At 40.2% G+C, this 24,712-nt stretch overlaps 1 protein-coding gene across 1 annotated transcript; it reads right to left on the minus strand.

Annotated features, from left to right (window-relative positions):
• Nucleotides 1-1,829: 1,829 nt before the first annotated feature.
• Nucleotides 1,830-7,382, minus strand: LOC127570968 (fer3-like protein; the record flags this gene model as incomplete). The annotated part of the gene is made up of 3 exons (XM_052016936.1): nt 1,830-2,328; nt 6,797-6,810; nt 7,290-7,382. Coding segments are annotated over 3 exons (606 nt in total), but the record flags the coding sequence as incomplete, so codon positions are not given.
• Between the last annotated feature and the right edge of the window lie 17,330 nt (nt 7,383-24,712).

Below are 24,712 nucleotides of genomic sequence, written 5' to 3' on the forward strand. Positions count from 1 at the left end.
CTACTCTTGCATTTAGAATGTTTGTTTGTTCCATTTTGTAACAATAAAAGTCAGGGGAGTGAGGTTCCAAGATGATTTAGTAAAAAGGTCGGAATGGAACCAATGAGTTGATACAGGAATCACCGGTGTTGATATTGAATTTGATATAATTTCAACAACACATTTAAGCAGCCGGGATAGAATTGTACCAAACTCGGCACTCGGGTTAACTGCAGCATGGATACACATTGATTTCGTAGACAGAGGGAAATCTCAACACTTCACAATGATCCCACTTCACACTTATTCGTTCAAAAGATGAAAGATGGCAGGAAAATGTTCCGTGTTGGAACTGCCGGCTAAGAGGCAGGAAAATATTGTATCCAGGGTGATGGTGGCCGGAATTAAACACAAGGATGGATGATGACGGCAGAAACGATATACTGAGAGCTACAAAGGCAAGGACAACAGTTTGACAAGTATACATCCAAATCAATGCATTTAATCATATGTGGAATGGAGCGCAGCGCCGATAATAACCAATTAAGTTCGAGAGCATCAGAATTTACTTTTACATTGAAATGGTCGCAACACTTTCCTACTGCAGAGATATTAGAGGGTTTGCTGTTTCCTTGGTAATGTTCAGAAAGGGACAGACGGAGAGGAGAATAAACCCGAAGTCAAATAAACACGAACAGCACTAAGGGAAATCCGGAACGTCTCAGCACAACACACCGGAACAAACTGTAACAGTACTGTACATAGACACGGAAGAATACAAACAGAATGACTTGAGTTTAACTTTTATTTACTTTGCCCTTTACAAACAGGCGCCGATGTTTACTTCTGTTTCCGCCACTTTAATTGGAATGCCCCACGCTAATTTCCAATCGCAATCAGTAACTGGTTCAATATCCTCCAGAAACCACGAGGCCGTTGTTTCAGAAAGTCGGCGAAGTACCCGCCTTTGAGGACATCCATTATGTATCATCATCATACCGAAATACGTTTTAAAAGGTTAATGCCAAAATAATTAAACTAGAGATTCGTTTAACTTTTCCTGCGAAGCCTAAGCCCTCCCACCTGCAGGTACAACGAGCTAGAATCAACAGTTATCAAAAGCCAATTAGTCCCCGTGTGAACCTCCAACAAAAGGATAGCCGCCGTTTCTAGGGCATCCAGTCGCAATGTTTGGGAACAATGGCTGGATAAGTGGTATCCACAGTTTCTAACATTATAGAACTCCCTTTCTCTCCTGGTATCACGACGTTTATAGATCTCAAAGATACTTCACATCGGCACTTCCGAACTATAGATCACAATGTTCAGTTTTTTTTCATTGCGTTTTCTCTTCTCCAATAATGCATCATTTAATGTGCATTAATCTAGTCTCTCTGCAACCACGTTTCTTTTTATTGATAATACATATTCGAAAGGATGAGTTTAAGTCAGAATATCCCTTTCCAAATGCACCCTTACATAATCGTGTTAAACGTCGCGAAAGTTTCAAGCTTCACGCAAAAAAAATATTTTATGATCTATGCAAGTGTGAATACCTTTTCCTTGAAATATTCGTGCCCCGTCAGTTGCTTTATCGGTTCCAACCTTTTTAAATCTACTGCATTTTGACGCACACAATATTAAATACCAAAACGTCAGAAGATGTGCCCATTAGGATCATAGAAAGAAGGATTATATTTAAACGCTCAAATGGTCCACCGTTGATCAACTATTTACAGTAAAATAGATTAGCATTGTAGGATCCTAGATCCCTAAGAGGACTTTGGGTACGATTAATACCACTCTAACCAAGAGGACGAGGGTTCTTTTCCGTGTAGTAAAGTAAAACATCATTCTGAAGCAGGTTTTTTTTCTTTATTGTTCAAAAGTTCAGTCATAAACGAAATATAGACAATGGCAAGACGTAGAGTTTCAATCCTAGACAGCCGTTTCTCATAAGCAAAAGTAGGCACCTTTTTCCTTAACTGATCAAATGCTTCATTCAGACTGAACATTCTTTTCCTCTCCCTGACGTTGGCAGCCTGGCGCTGGGCATAAGTGATCACACGTTTCCTTTTGGGTCTGACCATCAGGGAATTGAAAGATCCCATCTTAAAGGCCGTTCCCTGGTCCTCGAATCCATTCGCTTGCTCCGTGTCGCCTCCAAATGGAACTGACTGGTCCGCAAACGCCCGTATCCCAGCCAAATCGCACAGCCTGTCACAAAGGTCCACACTGTGCACTGAATTGACTTCGGTCTGGTCTGATTCTGGCGAACCCAGAGCAAAATCTGATTCTGTAACAAAGTCCAGAACAGAAGAGTCCATGAAGTTTTCTTGAAATTCCATGCTGTGTGTGTATATGTGTAGACTCAAAAGTTAACTTTCAGGAGTGTGCCTGGTGAAACAGGTGATAACATGTCAGTTAAAGGACAATCTCGATTGCTGTATTGCCTGTTGTGTGAGGACATCAATATTTATAACCGCAAAACTAACAGGATTAAAACAAGGGAGAGTAGAGACTACAAAAGAAAGCGGTCGAGTTTAACACTGATGAGTGAAGACAACCGATATTTTCAGGCGCGTGGAGACCTCAAGGAAAGTTTAAAAATGACCATATCCTTTCACCGCCACCAACTTTAGATCCTTGTTGGCAACTGTCCACAGACCTTACCTGCTGTGTGTTTTCAAATCTTCTTAACATACTTTGGACTGTAATTATTCTGTATTTTCCAAAGCAACCAGTTTGTTTCCCTTTCTCTCGAACTGATCTAGTAAACTCAGCTGAAATCTCCAGGCCCTTTGACAAGTGCATGTATGGTTTAATGATATTGAGAAGACAGGACCTGCACACAAAGGGTCACCATGAACTGTTGACGTTGTATCCCAGTGCAATGGAAGCTGAATAATGGGATCTCCATTATACTAACTAAGCAGTTGAGGGGACCGTATATAACATTCCTGTGAATAACTCAGACACTTTCCTTCAGCAAATAAGTTAAAAGATCTACTGTATGTAGCAACAAAAATAAAGAACCGAGGAGTATTTTATTGATTTGTGTGTTTCATACACAAACTGCGATTGTCGAAATGTTCAACGCCACTTTTGGTCTAAAATTGCTGTATATTCTTATTGTAATTTAAATTGTTCATTCAACAAATTGGTGCAAGCTTCTGACCGCCGTCCTGTCCATTGAATAGGGGGAGACTGTTGGCACTTTATTTAACATCATTTGATCCAGTTTTTCTTAAAGGGCTTGAACCAATTTTGGCGGTTTCTCGATTATTCCAAATGCACAGTCATATCATGTTCGTTTTAATTTACAATATATTTTTCGAATCAATCTTGATAAATTGACATCAAGCAGCGAATCTGTCTCAGGTGAGCTATTTCCAAAGAGAATTATGAATCTGGTCTTGATATTCTTTCCCTTCGGTTTTTGTATTGTTTCCAATGGGGCATTACTGTTTAAATAAAGTCGAGGTCTGTTCGTGGTTGTCCAGTTGTTGCTAGGACTGCGTTGCGTTATTTGATACAATCAGGACTGGTCCTGATAGTAATGATCATTTCACGGAAAACTTCATATAAAGTTAAGTATTTTCGCGCTATCAACGCTGGTAGCGTGTGCGTAAAATCTTAAGTCGGTTTGGTTGAAAGCTTTTTCTTCATTCGTTGCTCATTCAGCCAGCATTTGTGGCTTCATTCTAAATAGAGAGTTAGCCCGCATTGGGATCAGAGATGCTTGCAGAGTAGCAGTTAAATCCACAGTAAACACTCTGGGGCGTCCCTCCCAAAGCCGAGGAGACACAAGAGACTGCAGCTGCTGGAATCCGAAGCAACACACTCTGATGGAGGAACTCAGCGGGTCGAGCAGCGTCTGTGGGAGTAAAGGAACTGTCGACGTTTCGGGTCGAAACCCTGCACCAGGACCTGCTCGACCGGCTGAATTCCTCCAGCAGATTGTTCCTCCCAAAGCCGAGCCTTGTCATTATTTTTAGCGCAAACCAGGGGTGAAGCCATTGCGCCTCTGTCTGCGTGTGTGTGTGTGTGTGTGTGTGTGGAGTCTGTGTCTGTATGCGGAGTTTGTGTGTGTGTGTGTGTGTGTGGAGTTTGTGTGGTGCTGCGCAAAGGGGGTAGAGGGAATTGGTGGAGAGGTGTGTGCGGAGATGGAAGTTGGTGAAATTCAGTCAAGCTGTTCCATTCTCTGAGATGATGATTAGCGATGGACCAGCAAGTATTTGACCTCGGTCATGTCACGCATAAAAGTCAGGTTCCACCTGGTTATTGTCATTGCAGAACCTAGGCAGTGCTAACTGCGCTGATCTGCACATCGGCTTATATCCATGAGGTATATCTGAGCAGCCAGCATCAATTGATGTTGGCTAAAGCTGACTGAGGCCATGCCTGCACCCGTCATTGTCTCCAACCACTGCTGGAAGTCTTTGCCGAGGTTAAGAAGCTTGCTCCAAACTGTGGAGAGACTCCCTGATTTTCTGATGTGGCTCTGAGTGGGTTGGTCCAGGAGGGGAGAGAAGTTCTCCAGATAGGTAGACGCAAGCTCTAAACAGCAGGGAGGAGGTGGCCAGCAAGGTGAACACCAAGGATGATGCACTCACGATATGAAAGCAGCGCGGGAGAAGTTTAATTTAATTTGCTGGCACACGCGGTGAAGGTTGGTGAAAATAACAACAAATGCCATCTCCCAAATGTTACACCAATGACCTCACACCCTGTTCAGCGCAACATACCCCTCCCCCACTCATCTAATAACAATCTCCATCAAGCACGACATTTCCAAAATTCATAAGAACCACCATGCCTTCAGAAGCTAACCATCACACCAAGGCTCACATTCACTCTTCATACCTTATGTAAATTCACTGTTATTCAAAGATAGACACATCACCAAACACGTTTCAAGATATTCAACATTCTGTTTTTTTACATTTTTATTTACAGCGTGGTAACAGGCCCTTCCGGCCCAACGAGTCCGCGCCGCCCATTTTAAAACCAAATTAACCTACCCATACGTCTTTGGAATGTTACCTCTCTTGCTGGAGAAAGTGCCAATAATTGGCACCAGCAGCAACAGTGGTAGGTGGTGAGGCCATATCCATGAGCTCAGTGATCAGAATGAAAGAGTCTGGTCATCACTGGAGTGGCCACCACAGAGCCCATGGCCAGTGGCAGTGTCACAACATTGAAGATGTAGTTTGCTCATATCTGATTCCCCTTCTGACACTCCACTTACTCCTTATTCCACAATCCTTTCAGAGTTAGAAGAAACAGAAGGTGTAATTTGGACCTCTTAATAGCTCCCTCCCCTGGTTAAGAGGGCCAATCAAGTTGGCAGGGTGAAAATCCGAAGTCCATACACCATAGACACTGCAGTCAGTGGGAACTGTATAAATCAGGAAAGATGCCAACATAATAAGGTCAGTACAATAATTGTCTTAATCTATGCTGGGCAAACCAAATCCCCCTTAATAGTCTGGTGAGTATAAAATAAGTAGTTTTCTGGATCAGTACACTGAAGAAATGACAAAGAATCTGGCTGTTTGCATCTAAAATCATGCAATGAGAATTAATAATGTGGTGGTTAAAGGGCCTTTAGAGAAGAGTGATCATAATATGACAATTTTTAGAGAAAGATCAAAAGTGGTTTAGTTCAATCTAGAACTTGGGTCTTAAATCTAAACAGAGGAAACAGCAATAGTATACAGTGTGAGTTTGCTCAGCAGATTGAAACTATATTGAAATATGACAGTAAATAAGGTGTGACTGAAATTTTGTTTTGTTTTTTTTCTCAATTTATTATCACTGTCTTATGAGGTGAAATTTGTTGTTTTGTGGCAGCAGTACGGTGCAAAGACATAAAATTACTATAAATTACAAAATAAATAAATAGTGCAAAACAAGGAATAATGAAGTAGTGTTTATGGGTTCATGGATGGTTCAGAAATCTGATGGTGGAGGGGAAGAAGCTGTTTCTGAATCATTGAGAGTGGGTCTTCAGGCTCCTGTACCTCCCCCCTGATGGTAGTAATGAGAAGTGGGCCTGTCCTGGATGGCGAGGGCCCTTAGTGACGGATGCCACCTTCCTGAGGCACTGCCTCTTGAAGATGTCCTTGATGGTGGGGAGGGTTGTGGCTGTGATGGAGCTGGCTGAGTTTACAACCCTCTGCAGCCTCTTTCAATCCTGTGCATTGGAGCCTCCACACTAGGCTGTGATGAAACCAGTTAGAATGCTGTCCACCGTACATCTATAGTAATTTGCAAGAGTCTTTGGTGACATACCAAATCTCCTCAAAACTCTAGTGAAGTTACTGGCGTGCTTGGTGATTAACACAGAGAGGATGATGGTGTTGAATGCCAAACTATAATCTTGTTTTTTATTCCAAAATAAAATTTATTCATCATAAAAAACAAACTATATACAACAATAAAACAGTGCAAACCTTAACATTCGTGTACAGATCCATCATTAGTGTTACCTTTCTAAATAAAAAAAACACAGCACCGCTGCCCTCTCTGGGTTGACAGACAGCAGCCTGACATATGTTTTGCTGTTGTCTAGATGCTCTAAAGCAGAGTGGAGAGCCAGTGAGATTATGTCCACTCTAGACATGTTGCAGCAGTAGTCATATTGAGTGGGTCCAGGTCCTTGCTCAGGTAGGAGTTAATTCTAGCCATAACCAAACTCTCGAAGCACTTCATTATGGTTGATGTGAGTGCTACCAGTCAATAGTCATTGAGGCACCTCATCCTGCTCTTCTTGATTGCTGCCCTCCTGAGGCAGGTGTAATACATAATTTACATCTTCTTACAACACTACAAAAACAAACAGGGTCAAGTAATGGCTAATAAGGGAAGTTAAAAAGTATCACGTCAAAGATAAAGGCTTATAATACCACTAAAAAAGAGCAGCGTCAAAGAATTGGAAAAAAATAAACCTTAGAGCAAATGACAAGCTGAAATGAATTGCCATGAGCAAGAAAAAGACTGGAGAAATTAGTAGGATTGAAAATCAATAAATACCACAAAATGTTGACCTGCATACAATTGTTTTGAAAGAGGTAGTAACAGAGATCGTAGATGCATTGGTTGTCATTTTCCAGAATTTTATATATTGGAAGGTAGTGAATTTAACTCCATAATTTAAGAAAGAGAAGGGGGCAGGGGATGGGGAACCACAGAACAGTGATGGTAGTGCAGATGTTAGAATCTATCATGAAGGAAGTGGTAGCAGGGCATTTTGAAAATATTTGGCAGAGTCAACATGAATTTATGGAAAAGAAGTTATGTTTGACAAAGCTGTTAGAGTTTTTGAGGATGGAATTAGCAAAATAGATAAGTGAGACCCAGTTAAGGTGGTTTATTTGGACTGACTGAAGGTCTTCAATAAGGTGGTGCACAAGAGATCACTGGTCAAAATTAGAGCACATGGGATTGGGGTTAATACACTGGTTAATGGATAAAAAAGCAGAGAGTAGGAATAAGCAGGTAATTTTAGGGTTGGAAGACTGTAAGAACTGGGATGCTGCAGGGATTGGTGCTGGGCCCGAGTTATTCATCATCTATATCAATGATTTAGATGAGGGGATGGTATAATGATGCTAAAATGGATGACAATGTTGATTTTGATGAGCACACAGATAGGCTGCAAAGCAATATAGACTAGCTAAGTGAATAGGTAAGGACTGTTAGATCTGGAGATGATGTTGTCCAGAAGGTTCTTCAGAAGTCAAGAATGAAGCAAAAATCTTATGGCTACAACCATTTTATTGGGTGTTCATCATAGTATAGGTCGCACAGGGTCATCTTGCACCAGCAAGCAAGGCAAGTAAAGAAGTAACAAAGAAAATGAGCACATGCATTCCTTTTATGTTGCAAACCAATCTAAACCGGTTTTAGATAAGAAAGCTGTTAACAGGTACTGACTGAGTCACACTTCAGCTTTTCAGACAAAGAAACTACAGAAGCAGAGAACCAAATGTACTACATTACTAAAAGTTTACAGACAAACATGATTATACAAACATATAAACAAGAGTAAATAAAGCTATAACTACAAGGAAAAACACAATAAAAGCAACAATCTGGACCCTAATCCAACACGACTGAACAAGTGGAGTATAGTGTGGAAATATGTAGATTCATCATTTGATAGTAAAAAAGGCAGAATATGTTTTAAAGGGAAAAATATCGAAAGGTGTTGGTGTTCAGAGAAACCTGGGTCTCTTTGTACTTGAATCACTGAAAGTTAGCATACAGGCAGAGCAATCAGTTAGGAAAACAAATTGTGCATCAGCCTTTCTTGATAGGGGATTTTAAAACAGGAGGAAAGACAATTTATTGAAATGACAGGTTTGATGAGATTATTCCTGGAATATTGTGTGCTGGTCTCATCTCACAAGCTGAGGAAGTGCAATAATTGTTCACCAGATGAACTCCTAGGATGGGGGTGTGTGTGGGGAAAGGAGAGGAAGGGGCATTGGAGATTCCTATGAGATAGATTAATTCGTATGAGCCTATGCTCTCTAGAAAAGTGAGAGGTGATCTCATTGAGGAATTCAAAATTCATAAGGGACTTGACAGAGTAGACGCATGGATGGTATTTCCTCTGAAAATCAAAAAAAATTTGCAGATATTTGAAATCTGAAATAAAAACAGAAAATCCTGGAAATACTCAGCAGGTCAGGCAGCATCTGTGGAAAGAGAAAGAGAAGTAACATTTCAGGTCAAGACCCTTCTTCAGTTCTGCTGGACCTGCAACAGTAATTCTGCTTCCCTTTCCGTAAATGCAGACCGACATGTTGCTTCCAATATTTCTCCTTTTATCTATGGTGTTTCCCCTGGCTGCTGTGTTTAGCACCAGGGCTTACAGTCTCAAGATAAACGTTTGGCCATTCAGGGCAGAGATAAGAAGAAATTTCTTTACCCAGATGGTTGAGAATCTTTGAAATTTTCTACCAAAGGATGTCATGTGGGCTCATTCACTGAATATATACAAGATAAAACGTTGATAGATTTTTGGGTAGTAAGGGAATCAAGGGATATGGGGTTGCTGCAGAAAAATGGCACTAAGGTAAAAGATCAGCCATGATCTTGTTGAAAGGCAGAACAGGCTGAGGAACTGAAAATGTTACACTTCATGTATTCATTTTATTTCATGTATTCTTGAATCCTTTTTACAACTTCATAACTCTTAATTCCCATAGCTCTCTATATCCTTTGATCCAAAAATCTATCTACCCCAGGTGATTCAGTTTCCACAGCTCCCTTGGTAGAGAAATGCACAAACTTCAAAGATGTTTCTTCCTATCTCAGACTAAAATGGTGACCCCTTATCCTGAGACCATGTCTGCTAGTTTTAGACCCACCCATTTACCCTGTAAAGCTCCATTTGAATCTTGGAGACTCAAGGAGCTGCAGATGCTGGAACCTGGAGCAACAAACAATCTACAAGAGGGTTCTGATGCAATGTTTTGACCTGAAACATCAACGTCCTTTCCTACCACTGATGTTGCTTGACTCACTGAGTTCCTCCAGAAGATTGTTTGTTGTTCTATTTCAGTGGTTTTCAACCTTTTTCATGCTGTGGCCCCTCAGAACATGTCCTTGTTAGATGGCGGACCCCCAAAGCCCACAAAATCAAACAATCGATAATTCATGTGTACAACATTGCACATTGGCCCTATTGAAATAGTGACTATTTCAATCACCGATAATTACCAGCGGTGTCTTTCAGTGTTCAGTTCAATGTGAAGTTTGTGCCTGTTTTGCACTGCAGAGTTTGTCCAAACGTGGTGGTATGTGCGACAAACATACAAGTATGTCATCTTCAATATTCAGTCTTGATCTGTATTTGGTTTTCCTGGCAGTGACTGCAGAAAATGCTATTTTGCACAAGTAAGTGGTTGCAAATGGTAACAGAACATTGATGGCTTTGCCAGACAGCAGTGGATACTCCTGGAAACATGCTATCCAGAACGACAACAGTGACATTCGATTGAACTGCAAGCACAAAGTCCTGTCAGATGACAGTTCAGCCAATTCTTCTTGTTCACGTCCAGTTAAATCAGTAAGCATGCATTCAAACGGATTTCGAATCCAATCAAACATGCTCATGTCATCGTCGCCAAAATACTCATGGAAATAATGTGACAGCTGTTGAATATGGTTCAAACCTGTGCTCACAATTGCCTCTGTCTTAGTCTCGTTCACTGTCAGAAAGTCAGCCAGCAATGGAAACATATCACAGACGCCTTTCTCACATCTTCCCTTCCAGATATGGAGTTTTTTCTGGAAGGCATTGATTTTGTCATGCATTTTCAGAACATTTGAGCCAGGTCCTTGCAATGATAGATTAAAGCTGTTCAAAATGTTGAAAATATCTGCAAGATAAGCTAATCTGGCAACCCATGTCTCATCTGTCAAGAACTGTGCCAATGATCCGTTGTGTTCATTTAGAAAAATGAGCAGTTCATCTCGCAATTCATATACACGCTGCACAACGCGGCCTCATGACAGCCATCTGACTTCTCTATGTAGCAACAAAAGCTTATGCTCAGCTTCCATTTCATGGCATATGTTTTCAAACAAACGATTGAGCGGCCAGGCTTTGATAAAGTTAACGATTTTAATGCACGTGGAAAACACATCCGCAAGATTTTCATCCATATCCTTTGTAGCCAAAGCCTCACAGTGAATCATGCAGTGGGTAGCTGCTACATGTGGAGCCACTTCTTTCACATGTGCGACTAGACCCAACTTCCGTCCCGTCATTGTGGCACCACCATCCGTGCATACTCCAATACACTTTGTCCACGCCAATGCCGATTGTACAGAAGAAGTGTCAAGCACACGGGAAAGTTCTTCACTGGTTGTACGCCCTGGGAGCGCCTTGCAAAACAAAAAGTCTTCCAAACCCTCTCCTTCCCAGCGATATTGAACATAAACCAACAACTGCTCAGCACTCCAACATCAGTACTTTCATCAAGCTGAATCGCAAATCTGACTTGCTGAAGATGTGCTATCAGCTGGCTCTGTATATCTTCCACCATATCGCCAATTCTTCTGCTTACTGTGTTATCAGACGGTGGAATGGCTTTCAGTTTTTGACTGGATTCTTTTCCCAGTACAACTTCGCACATATCTACTGCTGCAGGCAGTATAAGCTCTTCTCCAATTGTGTGAGGCTTTCTGGAACGTGCTATTCGTAATGCTACCAAATATGATGCGCGAAGGGCCTTCTCATTTACAGTGGCGCAGGCTGTCATTTTGCCTTTCTGCTTGAGGTACAGCTCTTTTTGCCGCTCAAAATATTCCTTCGGCTTACTGGTAATATCTGGATGCACTGTTGTTAAATGGTGCTTCAATTTCGCTGGTTTCACTGCATCGTTGGACAGTGTTTGCAAACACACAACACAGAGAGGTTGGTCCGCATTTGACCCCACTGCGAAGAAGCCATATGAAATGTATTCTGGATCGTACTTGCGTTGTTTTCTCTTTTGGTCAGCCTTATCCCCTTCGTCATCAGAATCTTCCAGTTTCTGGTCAGCTTTTCTCTTCAGAAATTTCTCCATACTCAGCAATACATGCTGGACAGTTTAATTACTATTACTGATAAACAAAATTATCAAAACTAATCTAAAATTTACACACTTGCGCAATTTTCGTTTAACAATGGTGTCACTGTGGCGTAAATGCACGGTAAGGAAGCACACCAACAACGTCACTCAGTCTCGCTAACACTACAGTGCACAACAGAATAGTAGTGAGTAGTGAACACTACTGACTACTATTCTGACTACACAAATCGAATATTAAGCAGCAGTTTACCAGAAGGGAACACCTTCTAAGTCTTTAAGATTGCCGCCGATAACAGATAGAATAGATATGGCAGATTTTCTGAATAGTGGAAAACTGGAGCAAGCAAGTAAGCTACATCTTTGTAACAGGTTGCTTGCCCATTTTTTTCCTGGCTTGCTGGTGGACCCCCTGGCAGGTTGAAAACCTCTGCTCTATTTGAACTTTACTTGTTTCAATGACATCAGCTAACATTTATCTCAGCTCATGCTGCTCTATGAATCTTCAGAGGATAACCTCCTCAACCCAGGAATCAATCTAATGAATCTTCACTATACCTTTGTTAAAGCAAATATACCTTTCCTTAAAAATGGACACCTAAACTCTAATAATGGTCTCACCAAAGTCATGTAAACTTGCAGCAACATTTCACTACTCTTGTACTCCACCCCTCCTAAAGACCAACAGTCCATTTGCCATGGCCTGTCTGCATGCTAACCTTACGTGTTTAATATATCAGAACACTCTGATGTCTCTGAATGTTGACAGTTAATAATCTCACTCCATTTAAGTAGCAGCCTTTAATTCTGGCCTCTTGCTCATCTCTTTCACAACTGGTAGTCATGTCTTCTGCTTCCAAGAAACTAAACTAAAGAATTCTTACCTTAGAAATATTCACTTCTCCTTTCCTAAAAGACATTCCTTTAAATCAATCTCTTAGAGCAAATCTTCACCTGTCCTGAAATCCCCATGGGCATCAATCAATATTTATCTGATCACACTTTGGCACATTAAAGCTGCTATCGGAATAGAAGTTGATATCACTTTATGTTTGCCTTTATGACTTTCAAGAGAGGGCTTATTACTTAAATAACAATTGAACTATATAAGTTATTTAGGCTTAAGGTAGACAAATCATAAGAACTGCAGATTAACTTTCAAGATTCTGGATGAAATTATATAAAAAGTCACAGAAAGTCTCGTTATAAGTTTCTTAAGTTTTGACTAGAGAATGACAAATAAGGAGATAGAGATAAATCCCTAAATATCATAGATTAAGTGTCATTAAACTAGTAGAGCTTGCAAGGGAGAATTTTAGTCAGTGTCTTCCCATCTTCCTCCCATAACCCTGATGACAAATTGATATGTGTCAATATAAGCTAAAATGTTCATGCAGAATGAACATCAACACAGATTTAATGTGCTAAGTAGCCTCTAATGTAACATTTTATAATTCCATAATTCTTTCAAATGATGACTTTCTTCTAATTCTTTCATGTAACGAATGGAGAGAATGTTCATGAAAATGTTTTAACTTGGCTGGATAAGGTTGGCTTTTAAGGTGGAATTTAACCTTTTAATAATCAATATCTCCACTGATGAGATGAACATGATGCATCATCTCATTTATCAGTTGTCATGTTAGTGCAGATTTTCTGGTGAAGGATCACACAGACACATATCCTCGAGACTGCTTCCCACACTGTTTTAAGTGGTTAACTTCTGGGGAATTTGCAGCCCAGAACTTCCTTTCTGCAGCACCTAGTAACAGCAACACTATCAAGCAAATTAAGAGTTCTGGCAAACAAGGAAACAAATGACAGGGGTTCTTAATGACTTTAAAAATATTTTATGTAAAAGTAAAATAAAGATTGGGATATACATATTGGATAAATGTAAAAGATGAAGCATGACAGGAACCCACAAAAATACATATTTTTATTATTTTGGAAATCATGGTATCTTCAAATATTGTTCTGAGGGAAGAGCATGTCAATCATAAAATTATTTTTTCAGGGACAGGAATATTGTTTAATAGCAATTATGGTTTAACACATCTTAAGAAACACAGTTGCACCTCATTCAACTATACTTAAAAGTTGCAACTTTTTTCATGTGAATGATACAATGAATTTGAAGTTCCTGTCAGATCACAGATTTTGCATTGGTTGGATCTACAAAGAGTGCAAAAAACATCTTGTGGAGGAGCATAGTATCCCTGTGAACATTTTCTGGATTTCCATGTTTTACTTCATATGTACTGTACAGCTGCTACCAGCTTTCTTGAGAGTAGTGGAGGCCTGTGTTGACAGTCTTATTACATCTGTAAATTCTGGGCCGATGTGATGGCAAAGAAATTAATAAACTAAATTATACAATGTACTTCTTTCTTTTGCACTCTAGAAACAATGGGGCAAGTCCATCTCCATGTTCTAAATTTGTCCTTGGCTGGGTTTAAAATTTCCAATATTCTTAACTGCAGTTAAGTTACTTCCTAAATTTAACCCAGTCTTCTCAGAAACCTTTCTGATCTATGTATCCATCTATCTTGTGACATAAAGGTAACTAATTACATTTACCCTCTTTTGAGAAGTTTTATTTTCCTCAGATTTTTTTCCATTCACTTCTCCCATTAGCCTCAATAAGAACCTTTTCATCATTAATTTATGAATGAGTGTTTTTTTTCTCTCTTAAATGTATGGCTGTATCTCCTCAAGGTCGCTTTTCCCTTTAGAAACTTTAATCTTCTTTACGCTGGCAACATTTTCTGATAAAGAGGTCATGACATTTCTTACCAGACAAGTCCGTTTTATTCTCATTGTGTTTTTCAGGAAAGAACAAATGACAGATTGATTCCAGAGAAAAGTCTGAAGTTAATGTTTAATTGCAAGATTTTTCAATCTGACATGAATTAATTTTCATGATTCATGTGCCGGAATCCTGGATTTTATCCTTCCTGGAACAATCTGTATTCACTTTTGACATTTGTGTGGTATGAAAATAATTCCATCCTGTCATTTTTGTCTTAAAATCTTTTTATGTAATTAAGTTTGGTTTTATTTAACCCAGCTGAATATTTACAATCATTGTCTTAAAAAGTATGGTTACAATCTTCTGTCTTCATAATATAGATCCAACTCCAAAGGAAGTCAATAAGCCGATGTTATATCTTCTTCTTTCTTGCTGTAAGCTTGCTGAAAGATATGATACAACCTTTTGTACTTTGAGACTTGCAGTATACATGTTACTGCCAATCACTTTATTGCAATTGTTTCTTGAATAAAACACATTCCATTCACTCTACATATAACACAAGGTACAGATTGATAATGAGCATTTCCTGTTGAGTCACTTGTGGACAAGAATGGAAATTGGTTTGATGGAATGCTAAATGTTGAACTGCACTGTTATGCTTCGTTGTCTTTCCCTGGAATGGATATTACTGTTTTTGTGCCAGCTCTTGTTCTAACTCTAAGTCAAGATGGTATGGAATCAAGACCTGTCACAGAGAGTTGAGCACAAGATCTAGGTTGACACTTTAGTGCAGTAAAGAGAGAGGTTTACAGAGCGAGGTGTCACATTTCAGATGAGGTACTAAACTGACTTCTGTCTTCTCAGATAAGCACCAAATATCATTGGTGTTTGCTTGAAATAAACCTGTCAAATTCTTGTCAGTGTCCCAGCCAATATTTATTCCTCAACTAGCATCCCTGAAACAGATTATGTGGTCAGTATCCATTCCACTTCTTGGGAGCATGCTCTGTGCAAATCAACTGTTGTGTTTTGTAAACAGTTATCAACCACTGTCCTCAGCCAGAGTATTTGGTCCCATACTTAGACGATTCTAACAATAGCTCCTATACCCTCTATCACCAAGAAGGACAAAGGCCTCAGTGAACACCATCACCTGCAGGTTCTCCACCAAGTCACACACAATTCTAAGGAGGAAATCAATCACTGCTCTTTCATTGTCGCTTCTTCTAAACCCTGTGACTCTCTCCCTGATGGGACTGTGGGAGTACCTATGTATATCAGAGTGCCTTCAGTATTTTAAGAAGATGACATCACTGCTTTCCTGGTGTTATTAGAAATGGGCAATAATGGCCAAATCACAAAAAAAGGAATAATTTAGAAAAGTGGTATACTTCACATGTAGGGAGGTAGGGAGGTTCCCATTTGAAGAGGAAAAGTTAAGGGTAATTGTTATATAGTCACAGAAACAGGCCCTTCAACCCATCTAGTCCATGTCACCTGATCTTCTACTTAGTCCTATCTACCTGCACCCAGACCATATCCCTCCAAACCCCTCCCATCCATGCACCTATCCAAACCTCTCTTAAATGTTACAATTGAACCCTCATCTACCACTTCTGCTGGCAGCTCATTCTACACTTGCACCATCCTCTGGGTGAAGAAGTTTCCCCTTAGATTCCCCTTATATATTTCACCTTTCACCTGTTACGAGCCAGGTTGCTATTTGGTGAAGGTCCCTTTAAGGCACCTGGATAGTAGAGTAGTAGTGCGTGTGTGGTGTCGTCATGACAGCAAGATTACAACATGCTGATGGTTTTTGCTCAGTGAGTCGAAGTGAGTCGAGAAGGGAGAGAGAGAGAGAGAGAGACAGACAGAGAGAGAGAGAGAGACAGAGACACTGACTACTGGTCTCCATAACAATGGATGAAGAACAATAACTGTGTCTGTCACCACAATCCATGTATGGATTTTTGGAGCAAACAAGTGGAGTCCACTTTGTCATTAACCTGTAGAGGGAAACAGGTATTTGTGTCGACTGCCACATCTCGAATGCCTTCCAGGTTGGAAGATACTTTGGAACAAAGCAATGGAGATCATCAGTGATTGAGGTGTCATATGAGTTCCATCGTGGAACATCTGGATTTCATAATTTCTCTCTATATTCTCTCTCTACATTTTGTCTTCAGTCAACTGTGGTTTTGCAAAAGCCTTTGCTCACGTTTCACCTTATTGATTTGCTGAACTGAACTTTGAGAACTATTCCTGAACTTGGAGTTTGGGAATTTGCCACACACGCACTTCGAGTTTAGTTTTGGGGATTATATTTGATATCCAACATTTTTACTTTTCTTATCATTACAAGTAGTTATTAATAAAATAGTTTTTAACACTTGTACATGGCTCAGTGTGTTTCTATTGTTGCTGGTACATAACAAAATTGGGGGATCATCCGGCATAGATCCCAAGATTGATGAGAGTAGTCCGAGATTGAACTCAAGACTGGTACGAGAGGTCTGGGTTTGAACAAATTGGGTCTTATTGGATGACTGATTGTTGGTCGGCCTGGTACATTCCTTTTTGATTGGCTTGCATGTGTGGAAACCAGCAACAATGGATACATTTTTGAAAAAGCCAACCTCTGTGGGATTGCAGGGGATGAGGAAGAATGATTTGTTGAAAATTGCTACAGAGCTAAACCTTGAAGCAGTAACGTGGTTTATGAGAAAGGCAGATATTCAGAGATTGATAGCCGGCCATTATGTGGAGGAGAAGGTGTTTGGGGAGGAGGTGTTATAACAGTTTCCTGGGAGTGAACCAGTGATTTCTGATGCTCAGTTGCAGCTAGCAAAGATAGAGGCCAAACGAGAACAAAGAAAACTAGAGCTAGAACAAAAGAAGTTAGAGGCTGAGACAGAGCAAAGGAAGATAAATGCCCAGATAGAAATGAGGAAGATGGAGCTGGATAGGGAAGAAAAGGAGAAACAGCGGCAACATGAGTTAGCAATGAACCATAGAACCATAGAACCATACAGCACAAAACAGGCCCTTCGGCCCACCATGTTGTGCCGTAATGGTGAAGCGAAGGAGTTTGGAATCTGATTCTGATGATTTTTTTTAGCCAGTAGGGAGGTTTGATTAGTCCCCCCTTTTGAGGAAGATTAGGTTGATCAGTATTTCCAACATTTTGAAAAAGTTGCTGAGAGTTCAAAGTGGCCACGGAACAGATGGGCTCTTATGTTACAGAGTGTGATTAAAGGTAAAGCTCAACAAGTTTATTCTGCCTTGTCTGTTGTGGATGCAGCTGATTATACGAAGGAAAAACAAGCTGTGCTTAAAGCTTATGAATTGGTACCTGAAGCTTACAGACAGAAATTTAGAGACCTGAGGAAGTCTGCAGACCAGACGTACATGGAATTTGCCAATGGAAAGAGAATATGTTTTGAACGATGGTGCACGTCTAAAAATATAGATGGGGTTTGTGATAGATTGAGTGAATTGATTTTAGTGGAGGACTTTAAAAAGTGTGTCCCAGTTGAAATAACAACATATCTAAATGAGAAGGAGATGGAAACTTTGCAAGAAACTGCTAGGTTGGCAGATGAGTATGCTTTAACCCATAAATCCAAATGGGGACAAACTAAGACCTTTCAAAAGAGTTATAAGGACAATCCAGGTAAACCGGAGATTAAATTGGGAAGTTGTCAAAAGGGGAAGGATGATTGAAAGCCAGTGTTGGAGAAACCTGCTGAGAGCACTTGTTATTACTATAAGAAACCTGGTCACATGATAGCTAATTTTTCCCTCTTGAAGAAAAAGAAAGAAAAGGAGGCTGTGCCAAATGCTTGTTTTCACGTGGTTAAACCCAAAAATCAAAAGGGTTTTGGACATGTTGTTAAAGATCAGTCCTTGCCAGAAGTAAAGGCTGCAGTGTTGGATGAGGTTAGGGAAGAATTCCATTCTTATGTATCAGAGGCTTTTGTCTCACTGAACGTTGGGTCACCCCAAGTGCCAGTGAAAATCCTTAGAGATACTGGGGCTTCCCAATCCATCTTGTTGGACAGTGTTTTAAATTTTGGTGAAGAAACTGATACTGGCGAGGTAAATCTAGTGCGAGGTATTACAGGTGACACTGTGTCTGTACCCTTGCACCAGGTAATTTTAAAGTCAGAGTTCATAGAAGGACCTGTTAAGATAGGGATACGACCTAGTTTACAAGTGGAAGGAGTTTCTTTGTTATTAGGGAATGACCTTGCAGGAGGAAAAATTGTCCCTGTGGTACAGTTACTGACCAAACCAATTATTGATAAGTCCAAGAACAATCCAGATGTTTATCCATCCTGTGCAGTGACTCGAGCTGGGGCTAAAGAGTTAGCCTAGGCCGATTGTCCTGTGCAGCCTGATTTTGTTCCTTGTGACAGCCCTAAACAGGATGCAAGTTATGATGACTTGTCCGAGACTTTTCTGTCTTCACTTGAAGATCAAAATCCTTGTATTGAGCCTGAATATAAAGATGTGTCTCTATCCAGGAAGGAATTTATAGTGGAGCAGACTAAAGATCTTGAGCTTACTGAATTGAGAGAAAAAACACTCTCAAGTGATGAGATTGAGACGGTGCCAACTGGATATTATGTCAAGAATGGAGTGCTAATGAGGAAATGGAGACCTCCTCATGTCCCTGCTAATGAGCAATGGGAAGTTATTCACCAGGTTGTGGTTCCTAAAGTTTATAGGAATGAGATTTTAAACCTGGCCCATATTATGCCTTTAGGTGGTCATTTTGGTGTGAATAAAACTATAAGAAAGATTTTGAAACAATTCTTTTGGTCTCGGGTGAGGAAGAATGTTGTAATGTTTTGTAGAACTTGTCACACATGTCAGATGGTAGGTAAACTGAATCAAAGTCCCCCTGTGGCTCCTTTACAGCCTATTCCTGCTTTTGGTGAACCCTTTTTGAAGGTGATTGTGGACTGTGTTGACCCATTGCCAAAGTCTAAAGCTGGGAATCAGTATTTGTTAACCATCATGTGTGTAATTTCTAGATTTCCAGAGGCAATACCGCTCAGAAATACTAAGGTCAAGACTGTGTCAAAGGCTCTTTTAAAATTTTTCACTTTGGTTGGTTTGCCAAAAGAAATCCAATCTGACCAGGGGAGTAACTTTATGTCAGGTTTATTTCAACAATTAGTCTACGAGCTGGGAGCAAAGCAGATTGTATCATCTGCATATCATCCAGAATCTCAGGGAGCTCTGGAGAGATTTCATGCTACCCTCAAAAATATGCTGAAGACTTATTGCTTTGAAAACACAAAGGATTGGGATGAAAGGATTCATTTACTTTTGTTTGCAGTAAGGGAGTCAGTGCAGGAATCCTTGGGGTTCAGTCCTTTTGAACTTGTATTTGGACATCAGGTTAAAGGACCTTAGAATTGCTAAGAGAACAATTAGTTAATGAGGAGATGCTTTTGAATTTATTGGACTATGTTCAGACATTTAAAAATCGGCTGCAGAGAGTTTGCCAGTTAGCGAGAGCGAATTTGAAAACAAGCCAAATGAAAATGAAAACATACTTTGATAAACATACTCGCTCAAGGGAGATAAAGTGTTAGTATTTTTCCCTATTCAAAACAACCCTCTCGAGGCCCGATTTCATGGACGATACATAATTGAGTCTAAGATTAATGATTTAAATTATGTGATCGAAACACCTGATCGATGTAAGAAAAAACAACTCTGTCATGTAAACATGCTTAAACCTTATTACGAGAAGAGTACAGCTGTGGCCATGGTTGATAATGTGGGTGTTGACCCAAGGATATCTGAAGATGAGGCTGGGGAAGATCAGTTTAGACCAAACATTGTATCACCGAAGTTGGGAAACCAAAATCTCCTAGAAAACATTGATACAAAGTTGGAACATTTACAACTTACGCAAAAACAACAGATGAAGCAGTTAATTCTAAAATTTCAAAATTTGTTTCAGGATGTTCCAAAGAGAACGTCAATAACTAATCATGACGTTGACGTTGGGGATGCAAAGCCAATCAAACAACCCATATCGAATGAATGTAGAAAAGAGTAAACTTGTTGACCAAGAGATTGAATATATGTTAGAGAATGATATTATTAGACATTCCACTTCAATTTGTTCACCCTGTGTTATTGTGCCTAAACCAGATGGGAGTGTTAGGTTTTGCACTGATTATAGAAAAGTGAATGCTGTAACTAAGTCAGATGTTTGCCCTATCCCTAGGGTGGATGATTGCATTGACAGAGTGGGAAAGGCTAAATTTCTTACAAAGATTGACCTATTGAAAGGGTACTGGTGTGTCCCATTGACAGATAGAGGAAGGGAGATTTCTGCCTTTGTAACCCCTTCTGGATTGTATGAATACAATGTTTTGCCAGTTGGAATGAAAAATGCTCCAGCAACATTTCAAAGAATGATTAATTCTGTAATTCATGGGTTAAAACATATAGATGTCGACATTGACGACTTAGTGACAGGGAATGAACATGGGAAGATCACATTTCCGCATTAGAAAGGTTGTTTGAAAGACTTTCCAAAGCCAACCTTGCAGTTTACTTGGCCAGAAGTGAATTTGGCCATGCCACTGTGTCGTATCTTGGTTATGCTGTAGGTCAAGGCAAGTTAGTTCCCGTTCAGGCAAAAGTTCAAGCAATATCTGAGTTCCCCATTCCAATGGGTATGAGAACCGTTAGAAGGTTTCTGGGAATGGTTGGATATTATTGCAAATTTTGTAAAAATTTTGCTGATATTGCTCTTCCCTTAACTAATCTTCTGAAGAAGGGAGTGAAGTTTGTTTGGACAGATCCTTGCCAAGAAGCATTTGAGAAACTGAAAGCCATTTTATGCTACCATCCTGTGCTCAAAAATCACCTGACTTTGAAAAGCCATTTTTATTTGCAATAGATGCCAGTGATGAAGCTGCAGGAGCTGTGTTGTTGCAGAAGAGTGACTGTGATGATATTGACCATCCTGTAGCTTACTTTTCAAAGAAGTTTAATGAGCATCAAAAGAATTATTCCACCATAGAGAAAGAATTACTGTTGCTTGTTTAACTTTGCAGCATTTTGATGTGTATGGCTGCACCGCTCAGAAACCACTGACTGTGTATACAGATCATAACCCATTGGTATTTCTGAGCCGAGTGAAAAACAAGAACAGAAGGCTGTTAAACTGGAGTTTAATTTTACAAGAGTTTGATCTCATGATAAATCACATAAAAGGCAAAGATAACATAATTGCTGATTGCCTTTCCCAATGTAAAATGGAAAAATGTATCTTTACTAATCTGATTTTCTGTAATTGCGTAGAATGATTATTATAACACATTGCTTTACTAATAGTATGCACAGTTAAAAATTTTGCTCTTGCAGAGAAAAATTTTTTTTAGGGGGGAGGTGTTACGAGCCAGGTTGCTATTTGGTGAAGGTCCCTTTAAGGCACCTGGACAGTAGAGTAGTAGTGTGTATGTGGTGTCGTCACAACAGCAAGAGTACAACGTGCGGACGGTTTTTGCTCAGTGAGTCGAAGTGAGTCGAGGAGAGAGAGTGAGAGAGAGAGAGAGAGAGAGAGAGAGACTGCTGATGTCCGTAACGATGGATGAAGAAATGAAGAATAATAACTGTGTCTGTCACTACAATCCATGTATGGATTTTTGGAGCAAACAAGTGGAGTCCACTTTGTCATTAACCTGTAGAGGGAAACAGGTATTTGTGTGGACTGCCATATCTTGAATGCTTTTCAGGGTGGCAGATACTTCGGAACAAAGCAATGGAGATCATCAGTGATTGAGGTGTCGTATGGGTTCCATCGTGGAACATTTGGATTTTGTAATTTCTCTCTATATTCTCTCTCTATATTTTATCTTCAGTCAACTGTGATCTTGCAAAAGCCTTTGCTCACATTTCACCTTGTGACTTGCTGAACTGAACTTTGAGAGCTATTCCTGAACTTGGAGTTTGGGAATTTGCCACACACACACTTTGAGTTTAGTTTTGGGGATTATATTTGATATCTAACATTTTTACTTTTCTTATCATTACAAGTAGTTATTAATAAAATAGTTTTTAACACTTGTCCATAGCCCGGTGTGTTTCTATTGTTTCTATTGTTAATACACCCTAACCCTATGTCCTCTAGTTCTAGTTTCACCCAACCTTAGGGGAAAAAGTCTGCATGCATTTACCCTATATATACCCCTCATAATTTTGTATGCCTCTATAAGATCTCCCTTCATTCTCCTGCACTCCAGGGAATAAAGTCCTAACCTCTTCAACCAATCCCTATAACTCAGGTCCTCAAGTCCCAGCAACATCCTTGTAAATTTTCTCTGCATTTTTCAAGCTTATTGATATCTTTCCTGTAGGTAGGTGACCAGAACGGTACACAATACTCAAAATTTGGCCTCACCAACATCTTATACAACTTCAAACATAACATCCCAACTCCTGTACTCAGTGCCCTTATTGATGAAGGCCAAAGTGCCAGAAACTTTCTTTATGACCCTATCTACCTGTGCCACCACTTTCAAGGAACTATGGATCTATGTTCCCAGATCCCTTTGTTCTACCTCACACCTCAGAGCCCTACCATTCATTGTGTAGGTCTTACCCTGGTCTGTCCTCCCAAAGTGCAACACCTCACACTTGTCTGCATTAAATTCCATCTGCTATTTTTCAGCCCATTTACGTAGCTGGTCAAGCTCATGCTGTAGGCTTTGATAGCCTTCCTCACTGTCTTCTACACCCCCAATCTTGGTGTCATCCTTAAATATGCTGATCCAGTTTACCACATTATCGTCTAAATCATTAATATAGATGAAAAGCAACAACAGACCCAGCACTGATCCCTGTGGGACACCATTAGATACAGGCCTCCATCAGAGAGACAACCATCTATTACCACTCTTTGGCTTCTCCCGCTAAGCCAATTGACTATTTCATCCTGAATGCCAAACAATTTAACCTTCTGGACCAGCCTCCCATGTGGGACTTTGCCAAGGGCCTTGCTAAAGACCATGTAGACAATGTCCACCGCCTTTCTCTCATTGACCTTCTTGGTAACCTCCTCAAAAAACTCTATAAGATTGGTTAGACATGACCTACCACACACAAAGCCATGTTGACTATCCACAATCAGACCCTGTCTATCCAAATACTTATATATCCTATCCCTTAGAATAGCTTCCAATAACTTACCCATGACTGACGTCAGGTTCACCGGCCTATAATTTTATGGCTTATTCTTAGAGCCTTTCTTGAACAACAGAACAATATTAGCTATCCTCCAGTCCTCTGGCACTTCATCCGTGGCTAAGGACATTTTAAATACTCTGCCAGGGCCCCTGTAATTTCTGCACTAGCCTCCCACAAGGTCTGAGGGGACACTTTGTCAGACCCTGGTGATTTATCCACCTTAATTTGCTTCAAGACAGCCAGCACCTCCTCTTCCTTAATCCGGATACGGTCCATGACCTCACTACTCTTTTGTCTCAGTTCTATAGACTCTGTGTCTTTCTCCAGAATAAATACAAATGCAAAAATTCATTTAACATTTCCCCCATTTCTTTCGGCTCCATGCATAGATGGTCACACTGATCTTCAAGAGGACCAATTTTGTCCCTTTCTACCCTTTTGCTCTCAATATAGCTATAGAAACCCTTGGGATTCTCTTTCACACTGTCTGCAGAGCAACCTCGTCCTCTTTTTGCCCTCCTGATTTCTCTCTTAAGTGTTCTCTTGCATTTCTTATACGCCTCAAGTGCCTCCTTTGATCCTTTCTGCCCTTACCTGATAAGCGCCTCCTTTTTCTTTACTCTCGTCAATATCCCTTGATAGCCAAGGTTCCCTAACCCTATTAGCCTGGCCTTTTATTCTAACAGGAACACTCTGTACTCTCAGTATTTCACTTTTGAAAGCCTCCCACTTACCAAGAATCTCTTTGCTGGAAAACGGCCTATACCAGTCCACGCCTGCCAGATCCTGTCTGATGGCATCAAAATTGACCTTCCTCCAATTTGGAATCTCAACCCAAGGACCAGTCCTATCCTTCTCTATAATTATCTTGACTCTAATGGAATTATGATCACTGGATCCAAAATGTTCCCCTACACCTGCCCTGTCTCATTCCCTCAGAGGAGATCCAGTATCATGCTCTCTCTATTGTTGGGACCTCCATATATTGATTAAGGAAACTTTCCTGAACACATTTGACAAACTCTATCCCATTCAATCCCTTTACAGTATGGGAGTCCCAGTCAATATGTGCAAAGTTAAAATTACCTACCATCACAACCTCATTTTTCTTGCAACTGTCTGCTATCCCTCTACAAATATGTTGCCCTAAATCCCACTAACTATTGGG

This window comes from Pristis pectinata, chromosome 5 (genome assembly GCF_009764475.1).
Source record: "Pristis pectinata isolate sPriPec2 chromosome 5, sPriPec2.1.pri, whole genome shotgun sequence".
NCBI lineage: Eukaryota > Metazoa > Chordata > Chondrichthyes > Rhinopristiformes > Pristidae > Pristis > Pristis pectinata.